This window comes from Aptenodytes patagonicus, chromosome 7 (genome assembly GCF_965638725.1).
Source record: "Aptenodytes patagonicus chromosome 7, bAptPat1.pri.cur, whole genome shotgun sequence".
Taxonomy (NCBI): Eukaryota; Metazoa; Chordata; class Aves; order Sphenisciformes; family Spheniscidae; genus Aptenodytes; species Aptenodytes patagonicus.
In genome coordinates this window covers 54984321-55006648 of record NC_134955.1, presented here as the reverse complement: position 1 = coordinate 55006648, position 22328 = coordinate 54984321, and the positions used below count along the sequence as shown (strand labels likewise).

General features: G+C 38.5%; 2 protein-coding genes across 8 annotated transcripts; both read left to right on the top strand.

The window, feature by feature from the left end:
- The first annotated feature begins 99 nt into the window (after window positions 1-99).
- NDUFB1 (NADH:ubiquinone oxidoreductase subunit B1) lies at window positions 100-2929 on the top strand. 3 transcript variants are annotated; one of them, XM_076345315.1, is made up of 3 exons: window positions 100-180; window positions 1221-1365; window positions 2589-2929. In XM_076345315.1, the coding sequence occupies exons 2-3, from the start codon at window positions 1226-1228 to the stop codon at window positions 2623-2625; spliced, it is 177 nt and encodes a 58-aa protein (XP_076201430.1). In that variant the 5' UTR covers window positions 100-180; window positions 1221-1225; the 3' UTR covers window positions 2626-2929. The 3 variants fall into 3 exon arrangements, with proteins under 3 accessions (XP_076201430.1, XP_076201431.1, XP_076201432.1); XM_076345316.1 differs by having other exon boundaries at window positions 106-180; window positions 1224-1365; XM_076345317.1 differs by lacking the exon at window positions 100-180 and adding an exon at window positions 187-234.
- Window positions 2930-3578: 649 nt separating this feature from the next.
- On the top strand, window positions 3579-21123 carry ATXN3 (ataxin 3). Of its 5 annotated transcripts, none has more exons than XM_076345308.1 (11): window positions 3579-3630; window positions 7417-7581; window positions 8100-8144; window positions 9504-9589; window positions 10005-10071; window positions 12419-12506; window positions 12759-12891; window positions 14007-14182; window positions 14607-14730; window positions 15487-15566; window positions 16223-21123. In XM_076345308.1, the coding sequence occupies exons 1-11, from the start codon at window positions 3607-3609 to the stop codon at window positions 16315-16317; spliced, it is 1083 nt and encodes a 360-aa protein (XP_076201423.1). In that variant the 5' UTR covers window positions 3579-3606; the 3' UTR covers window positions 16318-21123. The 5 variants fall into 5 exon arrangements, with proteins under 5 accessions (XP_076201423.1, XP_076201425.1, XP_076201428.1 ...); XM_076345310.1 differs by having other exon boundaries at window positions 14611-14730; window positions 16223-16287; XM_076345311.1 differs by having other exon boundaries at window positions 3599-3630; window positions 7421-7581.
- The last annotated feature ends 1205 nt before the right edge of the window (window positions 21124-22328 follow it).

Below are 22328 nucleotides of genomic sequence, written 5' to 3'. Positions count from 1 at the left end.
GGAGAAGGAGGAGGGAAGGTGGAAGGGTAACGGACGGCACCACCGCGAGGCCGCCGGGGGTGAGGGCCCTCCTCCCCCTCTCCCTGCGCAGCCGGTGGGCTCTCCCGGCCTGCTCGCGCCGCCCGTCGCCCGTTGCCCTTGGTGTGGCCGCTGCGCGGGGCCCGGCGGCAGCGAGGAGCGGTAACGGCTGGGGCCCGCCTGGGGGGCGGGAGCAGCCCAGAGGGGCTTTCCGCGGTACGGGCGCCAGCCTTCCCCGGGAGCGCCTCGCCCTGTCCCCAGTCCCTTCGGCCGGGACACGGGGCCGGGGGGGCCGGGCGGGAGCGCCCTTCGGCTCCGGGGCTTTCTGGCGCTCCTGCCCCTGCGGGCACGGGCGTGCGGGGGACGGTCGGGTTCCCGGGCAGGCCGGGGGCAGCGGTTCTTCGCGCCCGGCGGAGCCGAGAGGCTGGCAGGGCCCACTCGTGGGTCAGTACCGTGAGCGCCGGCCCGAGCCGCCATCGCGGCCGACTGAGGGAGCGGCCTGGAGAGGGCGGCGCCTCCCGCCGTGCTCTACCACACCGCCTCAGGTGCTCGGTGTGCCGCCGGCCCGCAGCGGCTGTGAGAGGAACGGCGCCGTTTGTGTCTGCCCTCTGTAATTAGAATGAGGTTTTGAGCTCGCAGCTGTGTGACTTCTTAGTGTCTCTTACAACTTCCAGCACGACGCTAATCTGGAAGGCTTTGGTTAGGTTGGAAAAAGCTCGCTGGATTTTAGAAGTGTCCTTTCTTCCTTATCTGTCAATCCCCCACTGAATGTACAGCTTATCTTTCAGTCTTGTTACAGGTAATAAAGCGTCCATCTGCAGAAGTTTAGGTTATAAATGCATTTGTAATGTTTTATAGAACAGCAAACTTCTGTATCGTTAGAGTTACTTTAATGGGTAAACTACTCTAGAACATTTAAATGGAACTATTTCACCAGGGATATCTTAAAAGAGATGTTCTATTTCTCTCCCATTTTAGGACAAAATCCTATTTCCCAGGGCCAAGAGATAGTTAGGTTTATTTCTCAGAAACCTGTGTATGGATTTGAGAACAGCATGTGTCTCGCAGGAAGTGTTTGATGGCCCTCAGGTTTATTATGCCTTTGTAGGATCCTAGTAAGTGAGATTAAAGGTGCCAGGTATGCAGCAGTTTCCATATACAGATTTATCAGTAACTCTTACCTGTTACGCTTTTCTTTCTAGCAGTCATGGTGAATTTCGCCCAAGCTGTGCGTGATCACTGGGTTCACATCCTTGTTCCCTTAGGATTTGTGATTGGATGCTATTTGGACAGAAGGAATGATGAAAAACTGTCTGCCTTTAGAAACAAGAGCTTATTATATAAAAGGTCTGCTTTATGATGCCTCTTAAATATATATATTGTTATTTTGCAAAGTGCTTCTCTGTTCTTTTTGGGAATCTTAAGTATGAAAAAAAAATCGGTGATGCAGTCAAAATACTAAGGGAAGAAAGCCCTAAAAATTTCAGCAAGCATTCATGAAAGGATTTAGGTCACTAATGCCCTCCGAAAATTGGGGCCTTGGGAGCTATCTTAGTCGTGAAAGAAAGGATCATTAACTGCTGTCAAGTTCTTAGTCATGAAATGCGGAAACCGTTATTTTGTCTCTCTCTAAAACTTCAGTGGGAAACAGCGCTTGAATTTTAATTTTCAACTTTTCAGTGGATTATAGCAAACTTCTGTCTTAAATTTAAAATGATCACAGCACTTTTTAACTAAATACTTTTATAAATCTGTGTCATTTAAAAATAATAACCGAGTTTTTGAAAGTTAACACAACATTTATGTTGGCAACTGCTGTATCTTCACAGAAGGATGTGATTATATACATTGATCAGTCTGGGCTTACTGGCTGACTTCTCAGGGAGAATTTAGGTTAACTTCATGCACTGCTTCATCTATGGCAGTTCTCCTAATTCTATATTAGACCATAGGGTTACCGAAACAACAGGGAAAAAAAAAATCATGCTGCATAGCACGAACTGATAGTAGGAATCAGTTATCAGTTGTTATCAGTTTGCAGGTGGATTTTTTTTTTTTTTTTTTACTCTGGTCTCACCTAAATTAGTTCTGGGTGAGAAAGTAAGCTTATGACACAATCCACCCCACTGTTACATTAGCACTCTTCTTACTGCCGTTGCTGGTGAAGTTGGGCTGGTACTTCAGCATATTGCAAAAATCCCCTCTGCTTTCACACCTAGTTCTCTTCCCACTGAAGTAATGAATTTTTGTATTTGAAAGAAGCAGAATTTTTCCTTTTGGATCCCCTTATGTAAAAAGTCTGTTAACGCCTTAGAGGTCGGCTGTTTTGTGCTGCCGTTTAAATGAATGGGAGTTAAGAGGTCTCAATCCCTTGAATCTTTGGAAAGAAAAGAGGAAGCTTATTGGTATTGAAAGATTTTTAACTGACAACGATTGCAAGGAAAGTTAAATTTATACCTAACTCTCAAAATTAAGGTATTGTAGAATAATTAATTACATTTATTAGTAATTATTCTACAACAAATATCCTAATTTTAGTCTCTTCCCTCAATTTTTTTCTTTCCACACAGAGAGTTGAAGCCTGGTGAAGAAGCTACATGGAAATAAAGGCTGCTGATGAAATGGAAAATATTTTCGTTTGATTCATCACCTTATCTCGCACGTTGAAAGAATAGGATTACGGTTTTTATCTTGAGAGAGTATGTAGAGCTACAGAAAAGGACACCTGCAGTTCATCAGCGCTAGTTCAATTTCCAGTCTTACCTTTTGGAAGATGATTTAATTACATGACTAATATGTGTCCAGGAATTCCATTAGTCCGTAAGCGTTGAGAAACTTTTGTTCCCAGAAGTCATGCTCGGGGGGGGGGGGGGGAAGAATTACGTAATAAAGAGAAACTATGCAAAAGTCATTCACGTTGTTACTGACCGTGGGGTGTGGAATTCGTGTATGTACAGCTCGTTTATGAACTGGCCTTGCAGGGAATACTTAACAGAGACCCAGAAGGTGGTCGACGGTTGTTTGGGTTTTTTAGTCGACTCTGAACACGTTTCTTTCCGGATTTCCTCTGCAGGCTTGTCTGTCTGGAATAGCGGGAAGCGGGGCAGTGCAGCTGCCTGCCCGGGCGTGGGACGGGAAGGTGGGAGGGACGGGCGGCGGGCGAGGACGAGGAGGGAGCCGGCACTGCGGGCCCTTTGCTAAACGCGGTCACGTAGGGAAATCCGACCTTCCCGAGGGAGCAGGAAGTGCAGGGTGTTCCAGAATTCACGCTAGTAACGTGAGGAGAACAGGCGGTACGCGTTCCTCTAACGCGCCGAGGGCGCGGCCCCCCGCCGGCCCCGCACTGAGTAGGGCCGCAGCGCGCGGCCCCGCCCGGCGGCGGATCAGCCCGGCGGCGGATCAGCCCGGCGGCCTCCTTGCCGGCAGGGGGCGCCGGTACGGCCGCCAGCCCTCGCGCCGGCCTCAGCCCGGCGGCCTCGCCCGGCAAGGGGCTGCGCCGATTGGCTGCAGCCGGTCGTCGAGCAAGGGGAGGTTTGATTGGCCGGGGAGGTCACGTGAGGCGGAGGCTGCTGGCCGTTGACAATAAACATGGAGTCAATCTTCCATGAGCGGGTGAGTGAGGGGCTGAGGGAGGGTCCCGCTTCTCGCGGAGGCTTGGCGGCCGGCGGGGGGGGACGGGGACGGGGACGGGGACGGGACGACGACTGCGCTGTCGGTTGGCCGTCCGGGCCAAGAGCGCTTTCTCTGAGGGTCTCCCGTCCCTGCGCTGGCGTCGAGGCAGCCCCCGGTCCCCACGGGGTGCGCTTGGCCTCTGCCCTGCCCTGCCCGGCCGGGCCGCCTTGCTGCTCCCCTCCCCTCCCCTCCCTTCCCTTCCCTTCCTCGGCATCCTTCCAGTGGCAGGATGAGGCAGCGGCTCGGTTTCTTCTGTCTCGGGGGAGAGCTGGGGCCCCCTCGCGCGGCGCGGCGATGCTGGTGCCCGTGGCCCGGCCCAACTCGGCTCTGCGAAGCCTGCCGGCTCTGCGGGGAGAGGAAATGTTGCTGGAGATCAAAGAGGGTCAGGGCTGAGCCTCAGCGTTTCCTCTCGCACGGTGACTGCTCTTCTTGGGCCTTTAAAAGTAGATCTCAAGTATGGGGAGGTGTAGGCTGCAGCTGCTTCCGTTTCTTGAGAGAGAACTTGCGTGGCTGAGAAACGAGCGTGAAGATGAGCAGCGGCAGGCAGGGCTGTTTCTGTGCTCTCAGACACATCTCTTCGCCTAGCCTGGTTTGATTGGGTTTGTGTAATGAGCAGGGAAAGAGAGAGCTCTTAAAGAAAACCGAGTTCATGTACTGTGCTTCTGTGTGCTGAATGGTGTTTCCTGTTTTGGAGGACAACTGCTTTTATGAACTGCTGGGATTTAGCTAGGTTCCCAAATATGACCTATTTATGCTTTAATGCTATTCAAATATAATTGGTTTTTTCCCGTCTACTTTGCCAATGTCTCTGCACCTTTATTGTGCTAAGATTAACACTAGTTTTTATACACTGTTCTCGTGCACAGTGGTTGGTTTACTTAGCAAATAAAGCAAGATAGGTGTATAGCTTTCCTAAAAAAAAAAAAAAAAAAAAAAAAAACAACAACCCACAAAAATTACTGTTCTGAAATCCATAGAACCTGAGGAGTGTTCTTTCAAGCTAGGTTTGGGTAGCAAAACTTGGCAAGCATTGTGGTGTTAAACAGCTGCTGTTTGGAGGATGAGTGTTGGATTTCAGCCGTTATGGCCTCTGCTACAGTGACTTTGAGTTCCAGTCTAGATTTGAAAATGAGTTCAAAACAAGCGTACCTTTCTCTTATGTGGCCTAGCATATCGCATAATGAAATGATAACTTTTTTATGACTAAGTTGCTTTGTAGTTTAATAACAAAACTCCACTGAAATTGAAGTGGCAGAGCATAATACATTCAAAGTTATAAGCTGATGGTAACTTGTAGTTGCTACAGGTTTTTGGGGGGTGGGTAGCGGTCTTGGGTGTTTCACATGTGAAACATAACTAACTTAACCAGAGAACAGTTATGCAGTTACAAAGTTACACCTGAATGCCTGTTTCAGATTGGAGTACTAAATATTTTTATCTTGTTGTTATTATTCTAGGGAAAATTTAACTGACCCTCTTTTTTTTTTTTTTTTTTTCTTCTAAGGGGTATTTTTTTACCCCCATCAAGTGCCCTATCTCAGTTCCTGTCAAAATATTTAGAGTGCTGCATGTACACGCACACCCCCCGCTTGAATCTGCACACCTCAGATATTCTAATAAAAAGGCACAAAACCCATGGTATTTATAAAGGAATTTAACAAAACAAAAACCTAAGCAATGTAGCATTTTTAACAGGGGAATGACAACTGCAGAACGTAGGACTTAAGGATAGGGCTTAAGGAGCCCCTATCTTAGAAGTTGGCCCTTTCTTTGATAAGATACAAGTGGTTGAAAACACTGAAAGCGGGGCAGCGGTTTATATCAGGATAGGTTTCAACGAGGGGATTTCGTATTATGGAAAGATGCAGTATGCTCTGCACCAAAAAAAAATTGAAGTTAATGTCCATTAAAAACGAAGATCAGTTTTCTCTTCTGCATTTTGAACTTAATATGCACAATCTGTACGTACCAAAAGTAATGTTTATTACTTTAAGATAAAACTATACAAATACAAAAAGGTCCTTTTAGTGAAATTAAGATTTAAGCCTGTAATACGACTCATTTTCAAAGGTATTTTAATATCTCTTTGTTTCCAATTCAGTTTCATATAATTCTGTTGGAGAAACCTGTGATTCTTGAGCAGGTTCTTCTGTTACAGTTTTATCATATGACCAGCAGCAGGGATGTGGTCCCAAAGGGACAGGAGCTGTTGTTTAGTCTTGAGTTTCTTGTTGTGGGAAGGACATGAGCTGGAGGAGGCTTCTGGATTGCGTTGAACCCCGGCTGTACAGCTAGTCTAGCTTTAATAACTCATTGCTCAATTCAGTGATGAAGCCCTAGGAAGACTCTAATCTGGGGTAAAGGGAATTTTTGAGGTTGCTGCTGTAAGGGAGATCATGGGAGATTTGTGCATATGATATGTATGAGGCTTTCGTGGAAGTTTAAAGAATTTTCCTCCAAGGCACGCTCTGGTATTCTTAGTTTCTGTGGGTTTGGCAGGAGGGAGGGGTGTTCTTGATTTTTGTTGAGGGGTTTTAGTTTTGTTTTTAATAGAGTACATGCACATTAGAGTTCTTAATGTAAATAAAAACGAGGACTGATTAAAACAAAAGAGAAAAGCAGGGTTTTAAAACTGATGTTAATCTTGTCTTGTACTTGTAGTTTAGTTATTTGTAAAGAAACATTGCTTTTCATGGGAAACTAATTTGGTTGGTTTGGTTTTTTTAACAAGGCAGTATTTGATCTACACTTATGAAAATGATAGTGTGACATGCATTCATTCAGATCAGATATTTTTTAATTTGTGCTACAAAATCATGACTGACATTTCTAATTTACTCATTTTTAATTTGGGTTGACAGTCTAAAAATGTTATATTACATTTTATTGTCTCCAATGTGGTGGATATGTAACAAAGTTATCTGAAGTGTTTTCCATTTAAATGGTTTATCAACAAAACTTATTTTCATTGTTTAATATGCTGAATTTAATTTTTTTTTCTTGTCACCTCATCATCGTCATCGAGATTTTAGAACCAGTAGTATTAGCTTCTTTTACCTAGTTCCTATACATAAATTTCACGTGGAAAAGGAGCTTTACTGCTCCTCCAGCTCCTAATCGCTTTCTCGGCAATAAACAAATTGGTTATAAACTGAACTGGGTGAGGAACCTGAAATGAAGGAAATATTCTGTAGGTGTATACTTCTAAATCTCTCCAAAGTCCTAATGGTCTGCTTTTCTTTAACCACATGTGGAGAGCAGATTGCCAATAGCCACACCTGGCAGGGAGGAAAAATTAAAAAGAACAAGAGCATCTATTGCAGAAAACACTTGTTACTTGGAAGTAGACATCTAAACCATTTCATTTTCATGTGGTGGTGATTTGGAAGAGGACAGAATCCATTGTCCTGATGGTTGCAGAGTCCTTGTGTGATTTGGTCAGGCCGCTAGCAATTTTTACAGTGATTTAAAAAATAACATTTTTACATGAAATTTATTTCCTTTGAGGAAATAAAGTAGTATGCATGTTGGTTTTCCCCCATCAAATTGATGGAAGGGTTGTATTCCCTATCTTGCAGTGTAATATATCCAAAAGATAGATGGCATTCTGGGTGAGTGGGGAGGGCAGGAAGCTTGCCAGAATGAAATGGCTGAGTCATTTTACAGAGTAAAACATTAATGTGATTCTTTTGTTGTCTTTGGTATTTTTTTCTCTTCTAATGTTAGCAAGAAGGCTCATTGTGTGCTCAGCACTGTCTGAATAATTTGCTACAAGGGGAATATTTTAGTCCTGTTGAGTTATCCTCTATCGCACAGCAGTTGGATGAGGAAGAAAGAATGAGAATGGCAGAGGGAGGAGTGTCTAGTGAAGAATATAGAACGTTTTTACAGGTAAAATCTTCTTAATTTGAGGTTGCTTGATATTTGCCTGAAATCTAATATTGTGTAGCACAGACCTACTATTCTTGCATAGCTAGAGAAGGTTAATTTCCTAGTGCTAAAACTTCTTAAATTTATAGGCCTTTTCATTCATGCATCTTAAATTTGGCATTTTCAAATGTTACTAGTACAGCTTTATAGTAATTCTACAAAAAGCTATGTCATCTTACAGGTAGGAAGGTCAGGCATGGCGAGAAGGAGGATCAGCGATTTGCCTTTTGTTTTTTGTAAGCCAGTGGCAGAGATAGCAACAGAAGTTCCCATGCCTGTCTGAGCATTTCTAATTTAAAGGTTTGAATTTTTAATTAATAAGCTTATTTGGGCATTGTAATCAGCCTTACAGACTGGGACACATTTAGTTGTTGCTTTAAGTATGTGCAGTTATATTTATTTTCAAAATTGAATTATTTCTGACCTTCTATGCTTACACCATTTTTCCCTTTTTTCCCTCCCAACCTCACACTGAGCAGCAGCCTTCTGTAAATATGGATGATAGTGGATTCTTCTCAATTCAAGTAAGCATGGGTCTATACTGACAGAATTTTTTATTTATGCAATATATATTCTCTCAAATAATTTAAATGACACCAAGCTTTTTCATCTAGTTTCCAGTTTATAGGCTTAATGGGATTAAGTGCTGGACTTCTAAGTCTTCAGAGTGTTTTCCATTAAGAGCAGTGACTTGCAGTTCTTCAGTTCATGGCCCCATGGTAGAAGCATGGACCTCCTGAACTGTGAAATGACACCTGCTGGCAATAAGCTTGATTTCTAAGTTGCTTCTTATGGGCACTTCAGGTGTAGACCTTGGCTCCCATAGACTACAAGTGGAAAAGCAGATGAGATTGTTTTCTCAAATTATAGACTGTAGAGCCCTTGGCAATGGTTACAGGGTTATCACAGTGATCTGCAGAATGGAAAAAGCTGCAGTATCTGCATTCCAGTTTTTATAATACACTCCAGACACTTTAGAGCTGGGTTTTTCTTTTTTTTTTTTTAAGGACCATAATGGAAAAGTAATTAATAAGAAATACTTAAACCAGAACAACAACAAAAAAAGGTATTGCACACTGAATTGGGGCTTGTGTCTAGACTAGAGCTGTAGGCAGTGCTTTGCGCCTTTGGCTGTCTCCCAAGCTTTCAGAGGTGCTTGTCAATGTTCCAGAATCACTCAAGAGCCTCTCTTCCTTATGGCAGGACAGGGCTGTTTTTCTATTCAGTGAAAGACCATTAACAGTTTGGCATTTCTTGTGTTCTTGATTGTGCTGCTTCAATATTGAAGCTGAAAAAACAATGCTTCCTCATATTTTACTTTTTGTTGTCCTGGCATTGCTTTGCTCACTTGCTGCATAGTTGGCTTGCTGAAAGGAAGATGAATTGTTAATTTAAAATTTCTTACAGCATATTTTCAGATAGCTTTAAAGAATTGTTGTAAAAGAGTTTGTGCTAATGTACCTGACTGATCCTGTGACAATCTAGTGGTGCAAAATTTCCAATAGTTACTGTGGGGAAGGATGATGATGTATTGGGGGGGGGGGAGGGCGAGCAGAGCAGTACAATGAGAGCAGAGAGATGACAACTTAGGAAGTATCTGTGGGAGGTGAAGGTACAGCTTTGTCTGGGGGAGTAAGCTTATTCACACTTTTCAGTTAAATCCTAGTTTTGTTACTTCCCCTTAGATATAGTATGTGTGTTATGTTTGCATGTAGATTGATGACAGTTGCATTTTGAATAACGTGATTCCTAGGTCTCCTAGCAATGTTTTGAAATCTAAGTTTTATGAAAACAGTATAATTGTTTATAGCAGCTAAGATGATTGTATTGTTTAAATTTAGATTTAACTGGTTTGACTCATGAAAAGTGCTATTTTTTGACAGGTTATAAGCAATGCCTTGAAAGTTTGGGGTTTAGAACTAATCCTCTTCAACAGTCCAGAGTATCAGAGGCTTGGGATCGACCCTATGTAAGATGTGTTTTCCTTAGCACCCGCTTTCATTTTACAGAAAAATAATACTCTTAATCTATGATTTAAATCTTTCTTTAAAATTACTATTTCAAGCTCTGTTGCATTCTGATGTTTTTCTTATCCCCTCTGTCTTTAATTTTTTCCTTTTGGGGGTGTATACGAGCATCTGTCCTCTGTGCCTTCATGATATCTCAGTATCTGTGGCATCACAGGTATATGGAGATTTCAGTAATGTTGACAACTTCCTAAATGTTACAAAAGCAGTAGGAGTACTCTGTAACATCAACAGTTGTATTACTGAAATTTTATTATATAAGTTTAAATTAGTGGTAGCAAAGAACTTAAACATTAATATGCGCTCCAATATTAGAGTATTTAATTTTATCTATACCTTTTGTTTTTCTTTTTACAGAAATGAAAAATCATTTATTTGTAATTATAAGGAGCACTGGTTTACAGTTCGAAAGTTAGGAAAACAGGTGACATTGTCTTTTTTTATTTAAAAATTGACTTCAGAATGGGGGTGGAAAAGTGGTTGCGAGTAGACCATGTGTTGGCCTTTTGCAAGCTTTTGCTGCAGTTTGCTTTAATAGTATCCCATATTAAAAAAAAAAAGTAAGTGTGTGTTATATCACAAAAATGTCAGGCAGCTTTTTATGAATGTTAGCCTGGGGAAAGACCCTAGGATCAATTCCCCAGTGAATCTGTCCTCTAGGGAGCTGCAGCTCTGGTAGAGTCTGTGTGACGTCTTAAGCTCTTTTCTTTCTTTTCTTCATGAAAAATAGCAGAAAAATTGTACAGGGGGAGGGGGGAGTCCTAGGCAAGGATTAGAATCCCTATAGAATGTAAACTTATTTTAACGCACTGAATTATTGACATTGTAAAAATAATTTTGCTCATTTAAATGGACAGTAGGTATAAGAAAAGGTTCAAATTTCAAATGTGTTAATATTTATGATTGCTAGTATTTAAGAGTATCCATCAGGATAAGGTCGGGAAAAGTAGAATCGCAGCTTTGCACTTGGAAAACTTTCTGAAACAGTTATAATATAGGCAGGAAATAGTTATTAAAGGTAAGGGATAGCCATAGAAGTATATGGTACATAAATAATAACTCAAGTCACATCCATGTCCCTTGTAACGCCAGTGCAGTGTTTTATTTCAGTAGCCAATCATTGTTCTGAATCATACTGCATAAGCTTTTATACAACATAAGCTGGTTTGGTGTTTGTTTTTTTGTCATAGAAAATGTTCATGAGATAAGCTTTTAGATTCTACAATAGTGAACAGGAGTCTCTTTACCCGTTTGGTTCATTTTGCAAGTGGTGGCTACCTATGTTGTCATTCAGATTAAAAAAAAAAAAAAAAATTTTAAAAAAATTCATCTGTGAGTAAACAAACTAAACTGCTGTTCTGCTTTAGTCGAAAAGTATGGCTAACGTTTACAGGCAATTTCTGTGCATTTGATATCAAAAAGGCTGAATGGTCTCTTAAAAGTAAGGGAATGTTCCTTATTATATATACAACCATGTTGGGTGGAATTTTGTGAGATAGAATTCTAGCCCAAAATGTTTTAAGTTGGAGGGGGGATGTCTTTTGCTTGTACATGTGGCTTGTAACCATATGAAGACAATACTAGGTGTCTGTTATCTAGAGTAATGAGAAAAGATAGACAAAATAGGTTGACTTAGATTTGACCTGCTTCTCTTCTGTTACAGTTAAAGCAAAATTAGTTTACCAAACCTTCCTACTCCATATTCCCCTTTAAAAGTTTGTCAGTAATCTGTCCATTGTATTTGTTTACATAACTCTTTATTCCCCACTCCTACACTGTTGGTCTTCTTACCCTTTCCTAGTGGCAAAGGGTGTTTTTGACAAGTTAAGTGACTGAATGACAGAATGGTAGATAGTTACTTACCCATATTCCAGGTGAATTATAGTATGGGCCTGACTGCAAGTGTATGACTGCATATATGGAAGTTTGGGTAAATAAATGCGTTTTTGTGAGAAGGGAGATAGAATTCTCCTTCTATTATCTGAAATGGTGCTTCCTGGTTAAAACTGGATAATATTGAATGAGTATGGTATAAAAAAGGTTCTTCAGATTGATTGCGATATATATGGGGTTTTAAAGGTAGAATATTTTGTCATCCATGTTGAATATATTTTTCTCTCTAGAAGAAGTATTATAAATGACTAGTTGTCTTCAGGGAACTAGAAATGATCTGTGTATATTTATCTCGTGTCCCCTATTGTAATATTATGCTGTACTATCAGCATATTAAATTTGAGTTCATTTTTCTTAATTTTAAAATTTAAAAATTATCTCAGAGAGAAGTAAACAATAGTTTTCAGCTATTAAAGGCAGAACGTTTAATGAAAGTATTTCATGGAAAAAATTCAACTTCTGTTTCCTGTATCTATTAATTTCTTAAGATACAGCATTAACTTGTGAAGGGTTTCTTCCTTCATTAATCTCTGAACAGATTTAAAACTAGGATTAAGCAGAATTTTAGAATGATGTCTGAAATAATTCTTCTACCGTTATATTTTGATTTATCTGTTTGCCTGATACCAGTGTTCAGTAATGGGAGAGAGCATGCAGTAATTTCCCCACTTCAGATCTCCTGTTAGCTGAAGAGTATTTGAAGGGTAACCTTTAGCAGTATAGGTATTGTGCTTCAAAAGACTTTTAATTTGATAATTTATTTTACTAGATTTATTCGGATATTCCATCATAGAAAATGACCACAATGTACAGAAATGGATTACCAAGTAATCTTTATGCTAATTTGTTCTCTCAAACCTTTTTTTTCTTAATTACAGTGGTTTAACTTGAACTCTCTCTTGATGGGTCCAGAACTAATATCAGATACATATCTTGCACTTTTCTTGGCTCAATTACAACAGGAAGGTAATAGTAACTTGCAGATGTTAAATCTCATTAATTAAAAGTAGGTAATAATCATTATTTATTAGAACTTATGTATTCAGTTAACTACCCTTAGTTTTATGATTGAAATAGTGAAATAACCCAAGTCCTTATAATGAAAGGTAGAGCCTTACGTTGTAATAAATTGCACATCATTGTGTTCCATATAGTGTGCATTCTAGAGTGTTTATGCGTGCACCTTAATGCTGTAGACTTACGATTTATTTTTCTCAGGTTATTCCATATTTGTAGTAAAAGGTGACCTGCCAGACTGTGAGGCTGATCAGCTATTGCAGATGATTCGGGTACAGCAGATGCAGCGACCAAAACTAATTGGAGAAGAGACGGCACAGTCAAGAGATCAGAGGTAAGGTAAATAGAGATTTCACTTTAATAATGTTCAGTATGATTGGTTTCCATGATTAATGCCTACATGGAGACAACCCCCTTAAGAAGTAATTAGAAGTACCTTTAGTGCAATACGCTTACTACTGTTGCACACAGTAAAAGCAAGTTGGTAGAATACAAATGGTGTCTCTTTAAGTGGGCAAAAACTACCTTAAGGAATCAATCTTTCCATGTGCATGTGTTGTATAGCGCAGATCTTTAACTTCATGATTACGATATTTTTCCAATTATAGTAAAATGGGCTAGCAAATCTTACCGAACTATGGTTAATAGTAATCCATCTCTAATTAAGACTGGCTTGTGCATTCTGTCATAAGTAGAAAAGAACGAGAAACCCATATCTGAATTCCACATCATACAAATCATACAGCATTCCCTTTTGGAATAATTTTACTGTAAATGTGGTGCTGCTCTGTTGTGATGCATACTGCTAATATAAAACATCCTTGAAAGCATGTAAAGTACTACTTCTGTGATAATTTTATCACATTTTTATAGTGAATAAATTGCATACTGATAAAAAGGCTTAAGGCCTTTCAGAGGAATTAATTCATTATTATTTCTTCCACTTTGTAAAGGTAAACTGGTATTGTAAATTGATGGAATAAAAACAAACTACTTGGCAGTAACATGGAAAGTGTGTATAGTTTACAGAGGATCTGTTGCTCTAGTGTGGTCATCAAAGCTTCCTAAGAAGGAGACCACATGCACTATTTTCTGCTGGTGTGACTGTTTAAATAGCAATAGGTTCGAATAACATGTATTGTTGCTTTTTGTGGGCTTATTGTTTTTGAAGTTTTTCCTATCAAACAGATTCTTATCATCATGTGCATGGGTTTAGAGTTGCAGTATTTTCATTTTTACAGCTGCAAGCTCTGCTTGCAGCCCTTTTGTGCTTTTTCATGCAGAAATGAAAATCTTAGTTTATATAACAGATTTTCACAATGGAAATGTTTTTTTCCAAAGTTAAAGAAAAGTAGAGTTAAATCAGCAGAAAATATTTACTTTAAATCTCACAGTAAAAGTTAATATAATTTCTGTCTGAATTCTGCCATGAATGTATCAATTTCACAGGCTACCCAGAAGTGATATGGACCAAGCAATAGAAGTTAACCATCCTTTTGATGGAACAGGCATGTTAGATGAAGATGAAGAGAATTTTCAGAGAGCCCTGGCTCTAAGTAGGCAGGAAATTGATATGGAAGATGAAGAAGCTGATCTTCGCAGAGCCATTCAACTCAGCATGCAAGGTGCAGTGCTCATCTAAATTTCTATTACAGTGTTCATGTTGCTTATGCTTTAGGCAGCTACTCAAATCAGTTTCAGTCAGCTTTTTCCAGCGTGTGTCAAGCTCTCTAAAAAGGCTGGCTTTGAGGCATGGAAGGGCAATCCAGAATTTACTGTAGCTATCTCCTTTCTGCTTTTTGAAAAGTTAACTTTCATGTCAGCATTGATCATTAGGAAGCAAGAACAAATTGGGAAAGGGTGGCAGAAGGGAAGGGAAACAGTCCTATGGTGAGGAGGAGAGATAGTATCAAGTGAAGTTAGCCTAGGTGCTTATTTCTCCAACAAGTCTTTCTTCCTCTCAAGTTTGAAGACATTTTCTTAAGCTGTATTTCATTTACTAACTTCATTTTACTGTAATTAGTAGGATATGGCATGTTCTGGTTTTAGGTAGTCGTCGAAGTGAGTTCTCGGACTCATTACCACAGAATGTTCCTCAGTCACCTCACACCAGTCAGACAGACTCCCTTTCTTCAGAAGAACTGCGAAAGAGAAGACAAGCGTATTTTGAAAAGTAAAGTAGTTGATAAAAAAACTGCATGTGGAAGTACATGTCGTATTTTTCAGTGCTTTGGGGCGTGGATGGGTTTCTCACTGAGGTCCAGCTTAACTTTTCTCTCTTAACATGTTTTCCTAACAGTACCTGAATTTTGCCATTTCCAGGTGGTTCCTACGAAGAAAAGAAACCTGTAAATAAGAGGGGAACTGTTAGTAATGCAACATCAGGCTTGTGAAGAAAGAAAACATACATGTTATAGAAGTATTTTAAATGAAATCCTGTAAATTTCTGTAATTATCTTCCTGAAGAAAAGTATTCTTTCTCTAAGACTGCTTCTGGTAATGATGCCTCTAATGTGCATCACATGAAAGCGTTCTAGATAATATTTTATGTTGCTCTTCTGGAGTACCTTCTTAATACATAGTTGGGGTATTGTTGTAGCTTTTCCTTATCTCTGTCTCCTAGTGATGGAGGAAATAAAGACCAGGGAGAAATGCTATGGATGGGAGGAGTTAGACTTTGCATGAGAGGATAAGAATGCAGAACATCTGAATTCTGGGAAAATAGTAAATTGGCTTGGAATGTAATGTTGGGAAGATAGGTGTCTGAAGGTTAGCAGGGTGCAACAACTGAAGATACCTTAGGTGCTGGGGTGTTACTGTATCAAACAGCTTCTACTTCCCACTCTTGGCCTTCCTTACAATGAACTAGATGATACAGGTCTCATACTGATGTTAATCTTATTCTCTTACAAATTTGTAACACTTTCAGGCAGCAACAACAGCAAGATCGGACCCCAAACCTGCATGATAAGCCAACTCTAAGCTCAAGCACTCCAGAAGCTGACCCAGGTATTGTTTTTCAAACTTATTTCCAGCACTGAAATATTTGTCTTTTTCACCTTTGTTCCTAACTTTCCTTGTCTGCCTACTTCCTCACTCCAGCAGCCATTCAGACTATGTATCACAGCCATTACTCTTTTTGGCAATGAAGGAAAGGATCAATTTCTTGAAAAGCCTGTTCTGCTTTGAATGTCAATATCCTGTTTCAAAGTGAAGAGTGTTACTATTAGACCATTTGAGTTCTGGCTTTGCATTTTGTTTTGTTTGGCTTGAGCATTACAAATTGTAATCTTTGGGATTTGTGCCAACAATCTGTTTTCCAAATGACTTTTGAAGTTGTATGACAATGTAATAAACTTGGAGTAATATCTGACAAAATTACTGTAGCCAGTTTTCAGTAGAACATAAGTATGTAGGCCTTACCAGTATTAGGTATTGGTGATCCCCCATTAATGTGTATTACTTATTACAAACTGACTGTTGTGGATGGAAAGCTAAGTGCAAAATGTTCAATGATTTTTTTTTTTTAAAAAAAAAAAACAACCAATTTTGGGGGTGGGGTGGAAACAGGTAGGTGTGGACAAAAGGAACAATGAAAGCATTTTAACTGCAGTTGAGAACTAGCTCTGCGTTTATTACAACTTACATGCATTTATTTTCTTTAGGAGGTGATATGAGTGAAGAAGACATGCTTCAAGCAGCCATGAATATGTCTCTGGAATCTGTTAGAAACCACTTGAACGCAGAAGAGGAGAAATGACATAACTTTTCTTCCCTCTTATTGTCAAAACACTAAGTCTCCATTATAATTTTACTGTGTGGGTGTTGCACAAGCAGGGTTCATTTCAGAGTTCTGGAAGCAGGAATGAAAGGGGGGCTGGAGGTCAGAGTTTAGAGGGAATCTGCAAATATAAAAAAGATTGCACTAATTTAGAAAACTGTAGCACTCCTACAGAATATCTGTTCACAAGAGTAGCTGTATTAAAATTACTTAAACTATTCACATGAACAAAGTTAGATGTGTAGCAGCTGTAACTTGCATTTAAAAAGCAAGTTTAAATTGTTTTGAAGAATTCTATAGAAAATACAAAAGGTGCTGAAAACCAGCATCAACTGATTTGCTTCAGTGCTAATGGGAAAATAGATACAAGTAATAAGTTGTGCTCATAAATGACTAAGTTCTTTCTAAGAAATCACTTTTCTGTTTGTCTTAGATAATTTATTTTGTGACTGTTTATTCTGAATGACTTAATGTCAACTTTTCGATCCTGCTGTCCACTTTTGAAATGACCCATTCTGCAGGAGAAGCATGAATCCATAAATTTCATACTTTGCAATTCAAGAGAAAATCTTCAGTGTATTGTTTATTATGATGTTACTCCTGAATCTTTCAGTGACTTTGACCTTATAACACTTTCTGGTTTTACTTTCAGTTCCAACTGTAAAATCTTCAGATCCATGTTTAAAGTAGGATTTTTGCATTGCCCTATTGTCTTTTGGCAGACAACTTGGTTTTTTTATTTGTTTTTGTTTTCTTATGCTCTTTCTAATTATGCCACTGTCTTTACTATAAAAGTAGCATATAATCAGTTGGGTTAAACAGGTTTTCTTTTCTACCTCTACTGGAGTCTTTTTTCCTCTTCAAGCTCAACCCTTCATTCTGGCCTTTCAGTATGAAAGAGCTGTAACTGAGTCTAGGAGAAAGGAGGAGGGGGATTTAGGTGCCATAAATCAGTGCCACACACATAAGGTGCATTCCTGCAGTCTGAAATGACCCCTGTGCAAGTAGCTCTTTTAAGAATGAGTATTTATGTCTGTGTGGATGTTCTTTCTGAAATGCTTTTTATGAGTGTCTGTCAGAATGTTGCAGCTTTTTCAGGAATGGCCTTTATTCACGCACCTTACAATTTTTTATCATGCTGTTTCTGATCCTGAGAAAAATTGAGGAACAAAGTATGTGAGATGTCTTACAACCAATAGCATAAGCTATTTGCTTTGATATTCAGGATGAATGTGTAACAGGGTGACCAAACCTGACTTTCAACTTCAGTACAACAATTGATATGTTTCATTTTCCTAAATGGTGCTTGGAAATACAAATTCTGTTTACATATAAATTATATGGAAATATGTTGTAGATAGAGTATGTAAGCTGTAGTCCACTTAATGCATTAACAGTTGGCACAGGTATTCTAAGAATCTTTTGAAGATAACCCCAAATTTCTTTATCAAAATATTCTAAAGTTATATCATTGCACAATAGTAATATCTAGTTAAAATTAGTATGAAATGAATGGTAGCTAGATGAAAATACACATTCAGCATCAAGTAGTACTGTACATGAAAGGGCTCTTACCTCTCAGTAAAGATTTGTTTACAGCAATGGTTTCTTGATAGCTTAGGATATTATTATATTATACATAATTGGGCTAAATTCTGTTTTCCTTACCTGTGTGCTGAACTTCCACTAATGTCACCAGAACCACTGGTATGTGTAAGACAATATGGATTTTGACATGAGACAGCACTACTTTTAAGAAGCGGATTTTAAATTTTGTCTTTTTTAAATAATCCTGTCATGCACATTATAATTAATATCTGCAGTGTCTCAATACAGCTAAACAATGGCTTTAAAAGTCCATGTGTGCGCATGCCATTTTGAAATGCTATATTTTTCAGGATGTAAATTTCTGCTTTCAGTTTAAAACTTATATGAAACTGAAAACAGGAATCTCTAAAGCACTGAATTATTTCTTTGCTTGTCTGTAAATTATCCACAGCTTTAATTTCCCTTCTTTTGTTGTGCCATAAACTGATTCTGAAATAAGACACTCATTTTTATAAATAGGTATAGGCTGGCAATTTGATACCAGTACTTGGAACTTGGACCTTTTATCCTCTATTATAAGAATATAATAAAAATGTATTCTTTCTATAGCTATATAGTGTAGTAGCCCTATAGTAAACAAAAAAAAAGCCCCTTGAATTGACTTAACTGTAACCTGTGACAACTACATCTTTTTATAATTGCTAAAGCATAGAGGTTTGCGTTTGAACTTTCATGTCACTTTGTAAGTTACTTCATCACACAAGTGTTTTAATATGTAAGGAATATAAAGTAACAGTGCCTGAAAAGCACAACTGTGTCAGTCATTACAGGGCTAACCATATTCCTTTCTGTGTAGCAACATTGTCACTCTAGAAATACCAGTCTGATTTTCAGAGGAGTGTCAAGTTTAATGAAGTAGGCGTATCTGCCTAGTCAAGCAGTTAAGAGGTAGCAAATTAAGCTATGTATGTTAATTGCACCAAAGGGAAAGACTAATGCTAATTGCTGACAGTACATATTTTATAACCCAGACCTAAAGTTCAAAATGTGTGGACCTGCCAAGAAGCTGTCAATAAAAAACCGATCGCATTTTTTGGTGTGCGTTCTTTCAGTGATAAACAGTTCTCAATGTGGCTGAACTATGCTCATAAGGTGTTTACTAATTTAGAGCCTATTCTTAGTGTTATCTATTCTGTCAACCTGAAGGGGTTTTTTTTCCCCATGTTGTAGCTTTAGGCCAAAGTCCATTGTAAAGGAGCAGATTTTTTTTTTATTGCAGTATGAGGTTTGAAGGAATTTCAGTCTTCATTCATCCAACAGATTTTTACTGTCTTCCTCACAGTGAACGGTCCATGTGACGTCATTTGTGTTTTTCTGCCTATAAAAATCAAAGGGGTAGGGGGAATGAGTGATACTTACATTAAATATCTTCCAAAATTAGTTTTGTAAGTATAATTCCGTAAACTGCTTTCATGGTCTTGTAATGAGGGCAGAAGGAAAAAGTGTTGTAATGCAGTCATGCTTGAATGCAATTCTTGTTAGGCACAGCAGGTATAAATATGAGCTGTTTAAATGCTCCCATTTTTCTGGGCTTGAAACTAATCTGATACAATACTGGCTTACTCTCCAACATTTGGGCTCCTTGTGCCTGTCAAACGACTTCAGCAAGTGTAAATGTAATTTTCAGCTAAGGTACTCTTACTATTTTTCATACTTAATTACTTTGCAGACTAATTAAAAATAACCAATACAAAGTTAAATTTCCAATGTGTTTTAATGTTGGACTATTGCTTCTATTATAAATCTATAAAATGGTGGGGAGTTTAAAATGGCTTCTGCACATGTCTAGTAAACAATTCTATTTCTGTATCTCAGACAAATATTGTCATTTGCAACTGCTTTGTTTTATTACAAAACTGACAGGCTTTTAAAAATGAATGTGTTACAGTTCTAAAATGTCTGAAATTTTCTAGAATTATTGTTTCAAATAATGATGAAAATGTACAAATGGTGGCCTTTTTACTGAGAAATATTATGGGGAATGGGATTGGAGAACTCTAGAACTCAGACTTACAAAGAAGTATTACTGTAAAATTCATGTTACCAGTACATACTTTTAAAGGAATCAAAAAGAATCCAAGGAAAAGAAAAATTGAAATGGAAACTTTAAGGGCTTAGATATCTATGTTGTTCACTTGGTAAGCCATTACTGTCTTGCATAAAACAAACAAATCCTGGGAAATCTTCATAGTTACTCATAAAACATTAAAAAAAAAAAGTCTAACAGGTAATACATATATACCCATTCCCCATGTACATGTAATCAGTTGTTCAAGTAAGAACAGTACTTAATGCATTTGAACTGGCCCAGTCCAAATATTCAATTCTTTAGTTTCAAATTAGTAGCTTCCTTGTGTTGTATCCAGGTTTGCATCTTAAAAGCATGAGCTGTCTTGCAATAAACTTTTTTTTAACCTGCATACACACATTTTGCCTTATTTGCATTTCAGACATGGAGGGAATGCTTTAGTATTTAACCTGCCATAGTCACCTCCTTCCCCAATTCAGAATGTTAAAGTACGTGTGACTTTTCAACTGCTTTTACCAAATCAAAATGTTTTTACTGTATTTTCTTCGTTAAGAAAAGCAAATAATTGTTACTACACTTAAATATTTTTTTTAAACACACCACCCCTACCCCCAGTATAGCCACTGTGTGAATTCAGGAGGGGAAACTTATAAAAGGGTTTGAACAGAAAGGGATGTAATATTTAAATGCCACTGTGCAAAAAAAAAAAAAAGGGGGGAGAAAAACCTTGATATTGTCTTTAAAGCATGCAAGAAGCATTGATAAAATTTTATTTTTTGCTACATGAAACCCTATGTGTACGAAACAGTGTAGAGATAGGATTTTGTAAGGGAATAATTTTTTCATCTCTTGCCTAATAGTTGTGTATTTTAGAAATCATTTTCAGTAATAGATTTTTCGTCTTGAGACTCTGCTTTCAGTATCATGTCTTTGGCTCTGGATTCCTATACATTTTTTGTCTATTTTGTGTATATAAAGCATCTAATACTGAAAAGATTTAAAAAAGGAAAGCTGAAATGCTTTGTCATTGTTTTGACTGGAAAATGGCAGTGCTGTTTGATATTTTGAAAATGTTCTCTAAATAGGCACGAATATATATGGTTGTATTTGATATCAATTTTTTAAATAAATATGATTATAGCTTCTAATGTTTCTCTCTTGACCCGAGTATTTTCATATGTGCTTTACTTCATATGTGGATTGGGCACAGAATCATCAAACATTAAAATCTCACCTTTGATATCAATGGGCTTTGCACCAGATGTTGTGTATATACATGAGCAGTGGCGTAATTTTCTGTTACTCATAACTGACACTGTCATCTCTGACGAATGTCTTTTCATCTGTCGATACTCCAAAATTTATGTAAAGACACTCCTGTTAGGAAGAAAGTTGGTGCTGACTATAGTTATGCTACATCTTTAAAAATTGTATGCTTTCTAATTTTAAAATAAGCTAATGCTTCCTGTTTTGCTACCAGAACACACATTCTTTTTGTGGCACAATGCACTGTTTTTGTAGCTTAGTCAATTCAGAGTATATTGGATGATTTCTGTGTACCTTTATCAAAGGTAGATGAAGCCAGTCAGCTAAAAAATTAGTTGCAATGCTAAATAGTCAGTTTCTAGTTTTTCACAAGTAGCAATTAAAATAAGTGGGGAAAAAAAGCCTTCTGTGCTACTTTATTGACTTCTTGCCTTACTTGGCAGCATAAAATGAACCACAATAGGAAATGTTTTTATCGTCTCTAAATATTTTTAAAAGTCTGGAGGACATCCCTGATCTTACTTGAAAAATGCTAAGACAGTTTTCCATAGAAATTAATTAACCAAACACTATTGGAAAAGATGACACATCTTTTATCTCCTGTGGACCCATACGGGTTTTGTTAAACTATGGTATAGGGTGTTCTGAGCATTGTAAACTTCTCATCTCCATTAAATCCGATGTTTCAAATTAAAATTTGTAACAAAACAGATTAAGATACGTTTGTTTCATGGTATATCACAGCACTAATACTTCCTACTTACTCTGGTTTGTGGGGTTTTTGGGGGTTTTTGAGCTAGAAATGGATTTGAAGTAGTGCACAATTGTTTTTATTATGGATAATTGGAAGGGTGGTAAATATACTATTAAATTTAAAAATTGGTAATATATAAACCTGATGGAAGAGGGAAAGCAATCTTTATTAGAAAACTGTTGAACCTGACCCCTATTTCTGTTACTTTTAACTTCTAAACTCCGGGACCACAAACTATGCCCAACCTCAGAGTTGCCTCTGAGTGACAGTGGACAGTAAAGCTAAAAAGGCAATCCAGTATTGCAGGCCAGCTATGAACCCTTCACCAAGGCT

Excerpts from the sequence above, each read along its gene's own strand:
- NDUFB1 (XM_076345315.1), top strand. The coding sequence starts at position 1,226 with ATGGTGAATTTCGCCCAAGCTGTGCGTGATCACTGGGTTCACATCCTT. Across the intron at positions 1,366-2,588 it reads AAGAGCTTATTATATAAAAG|AGAGTTGAAGCCTGGTGAAG; the intron begins GTCTGCTTTATG and ends CTTTCCACACAG.
- ATXN3 (XM_076345308.1), top strand. The coding sequence starts at position 3,607 with ATGGAGTCAATCTTCCATGAGCGG. Across the intron at positions 3,631-7,416 it reads AGTCAATCTTCCATGAGCGG|CAAGAAGGCTCATTGTGTGC; the intron begins GTGAGTGAGGGG and ends TTCTAATGTTAG. Across the intron at positions 7,582-8,099 it reads AATATAGAACGTTTTTACAG|CAGCCTTCTGTAAATATGGA; the intron begins GTAAAATCTTCT and ends CACACTGAGCAG.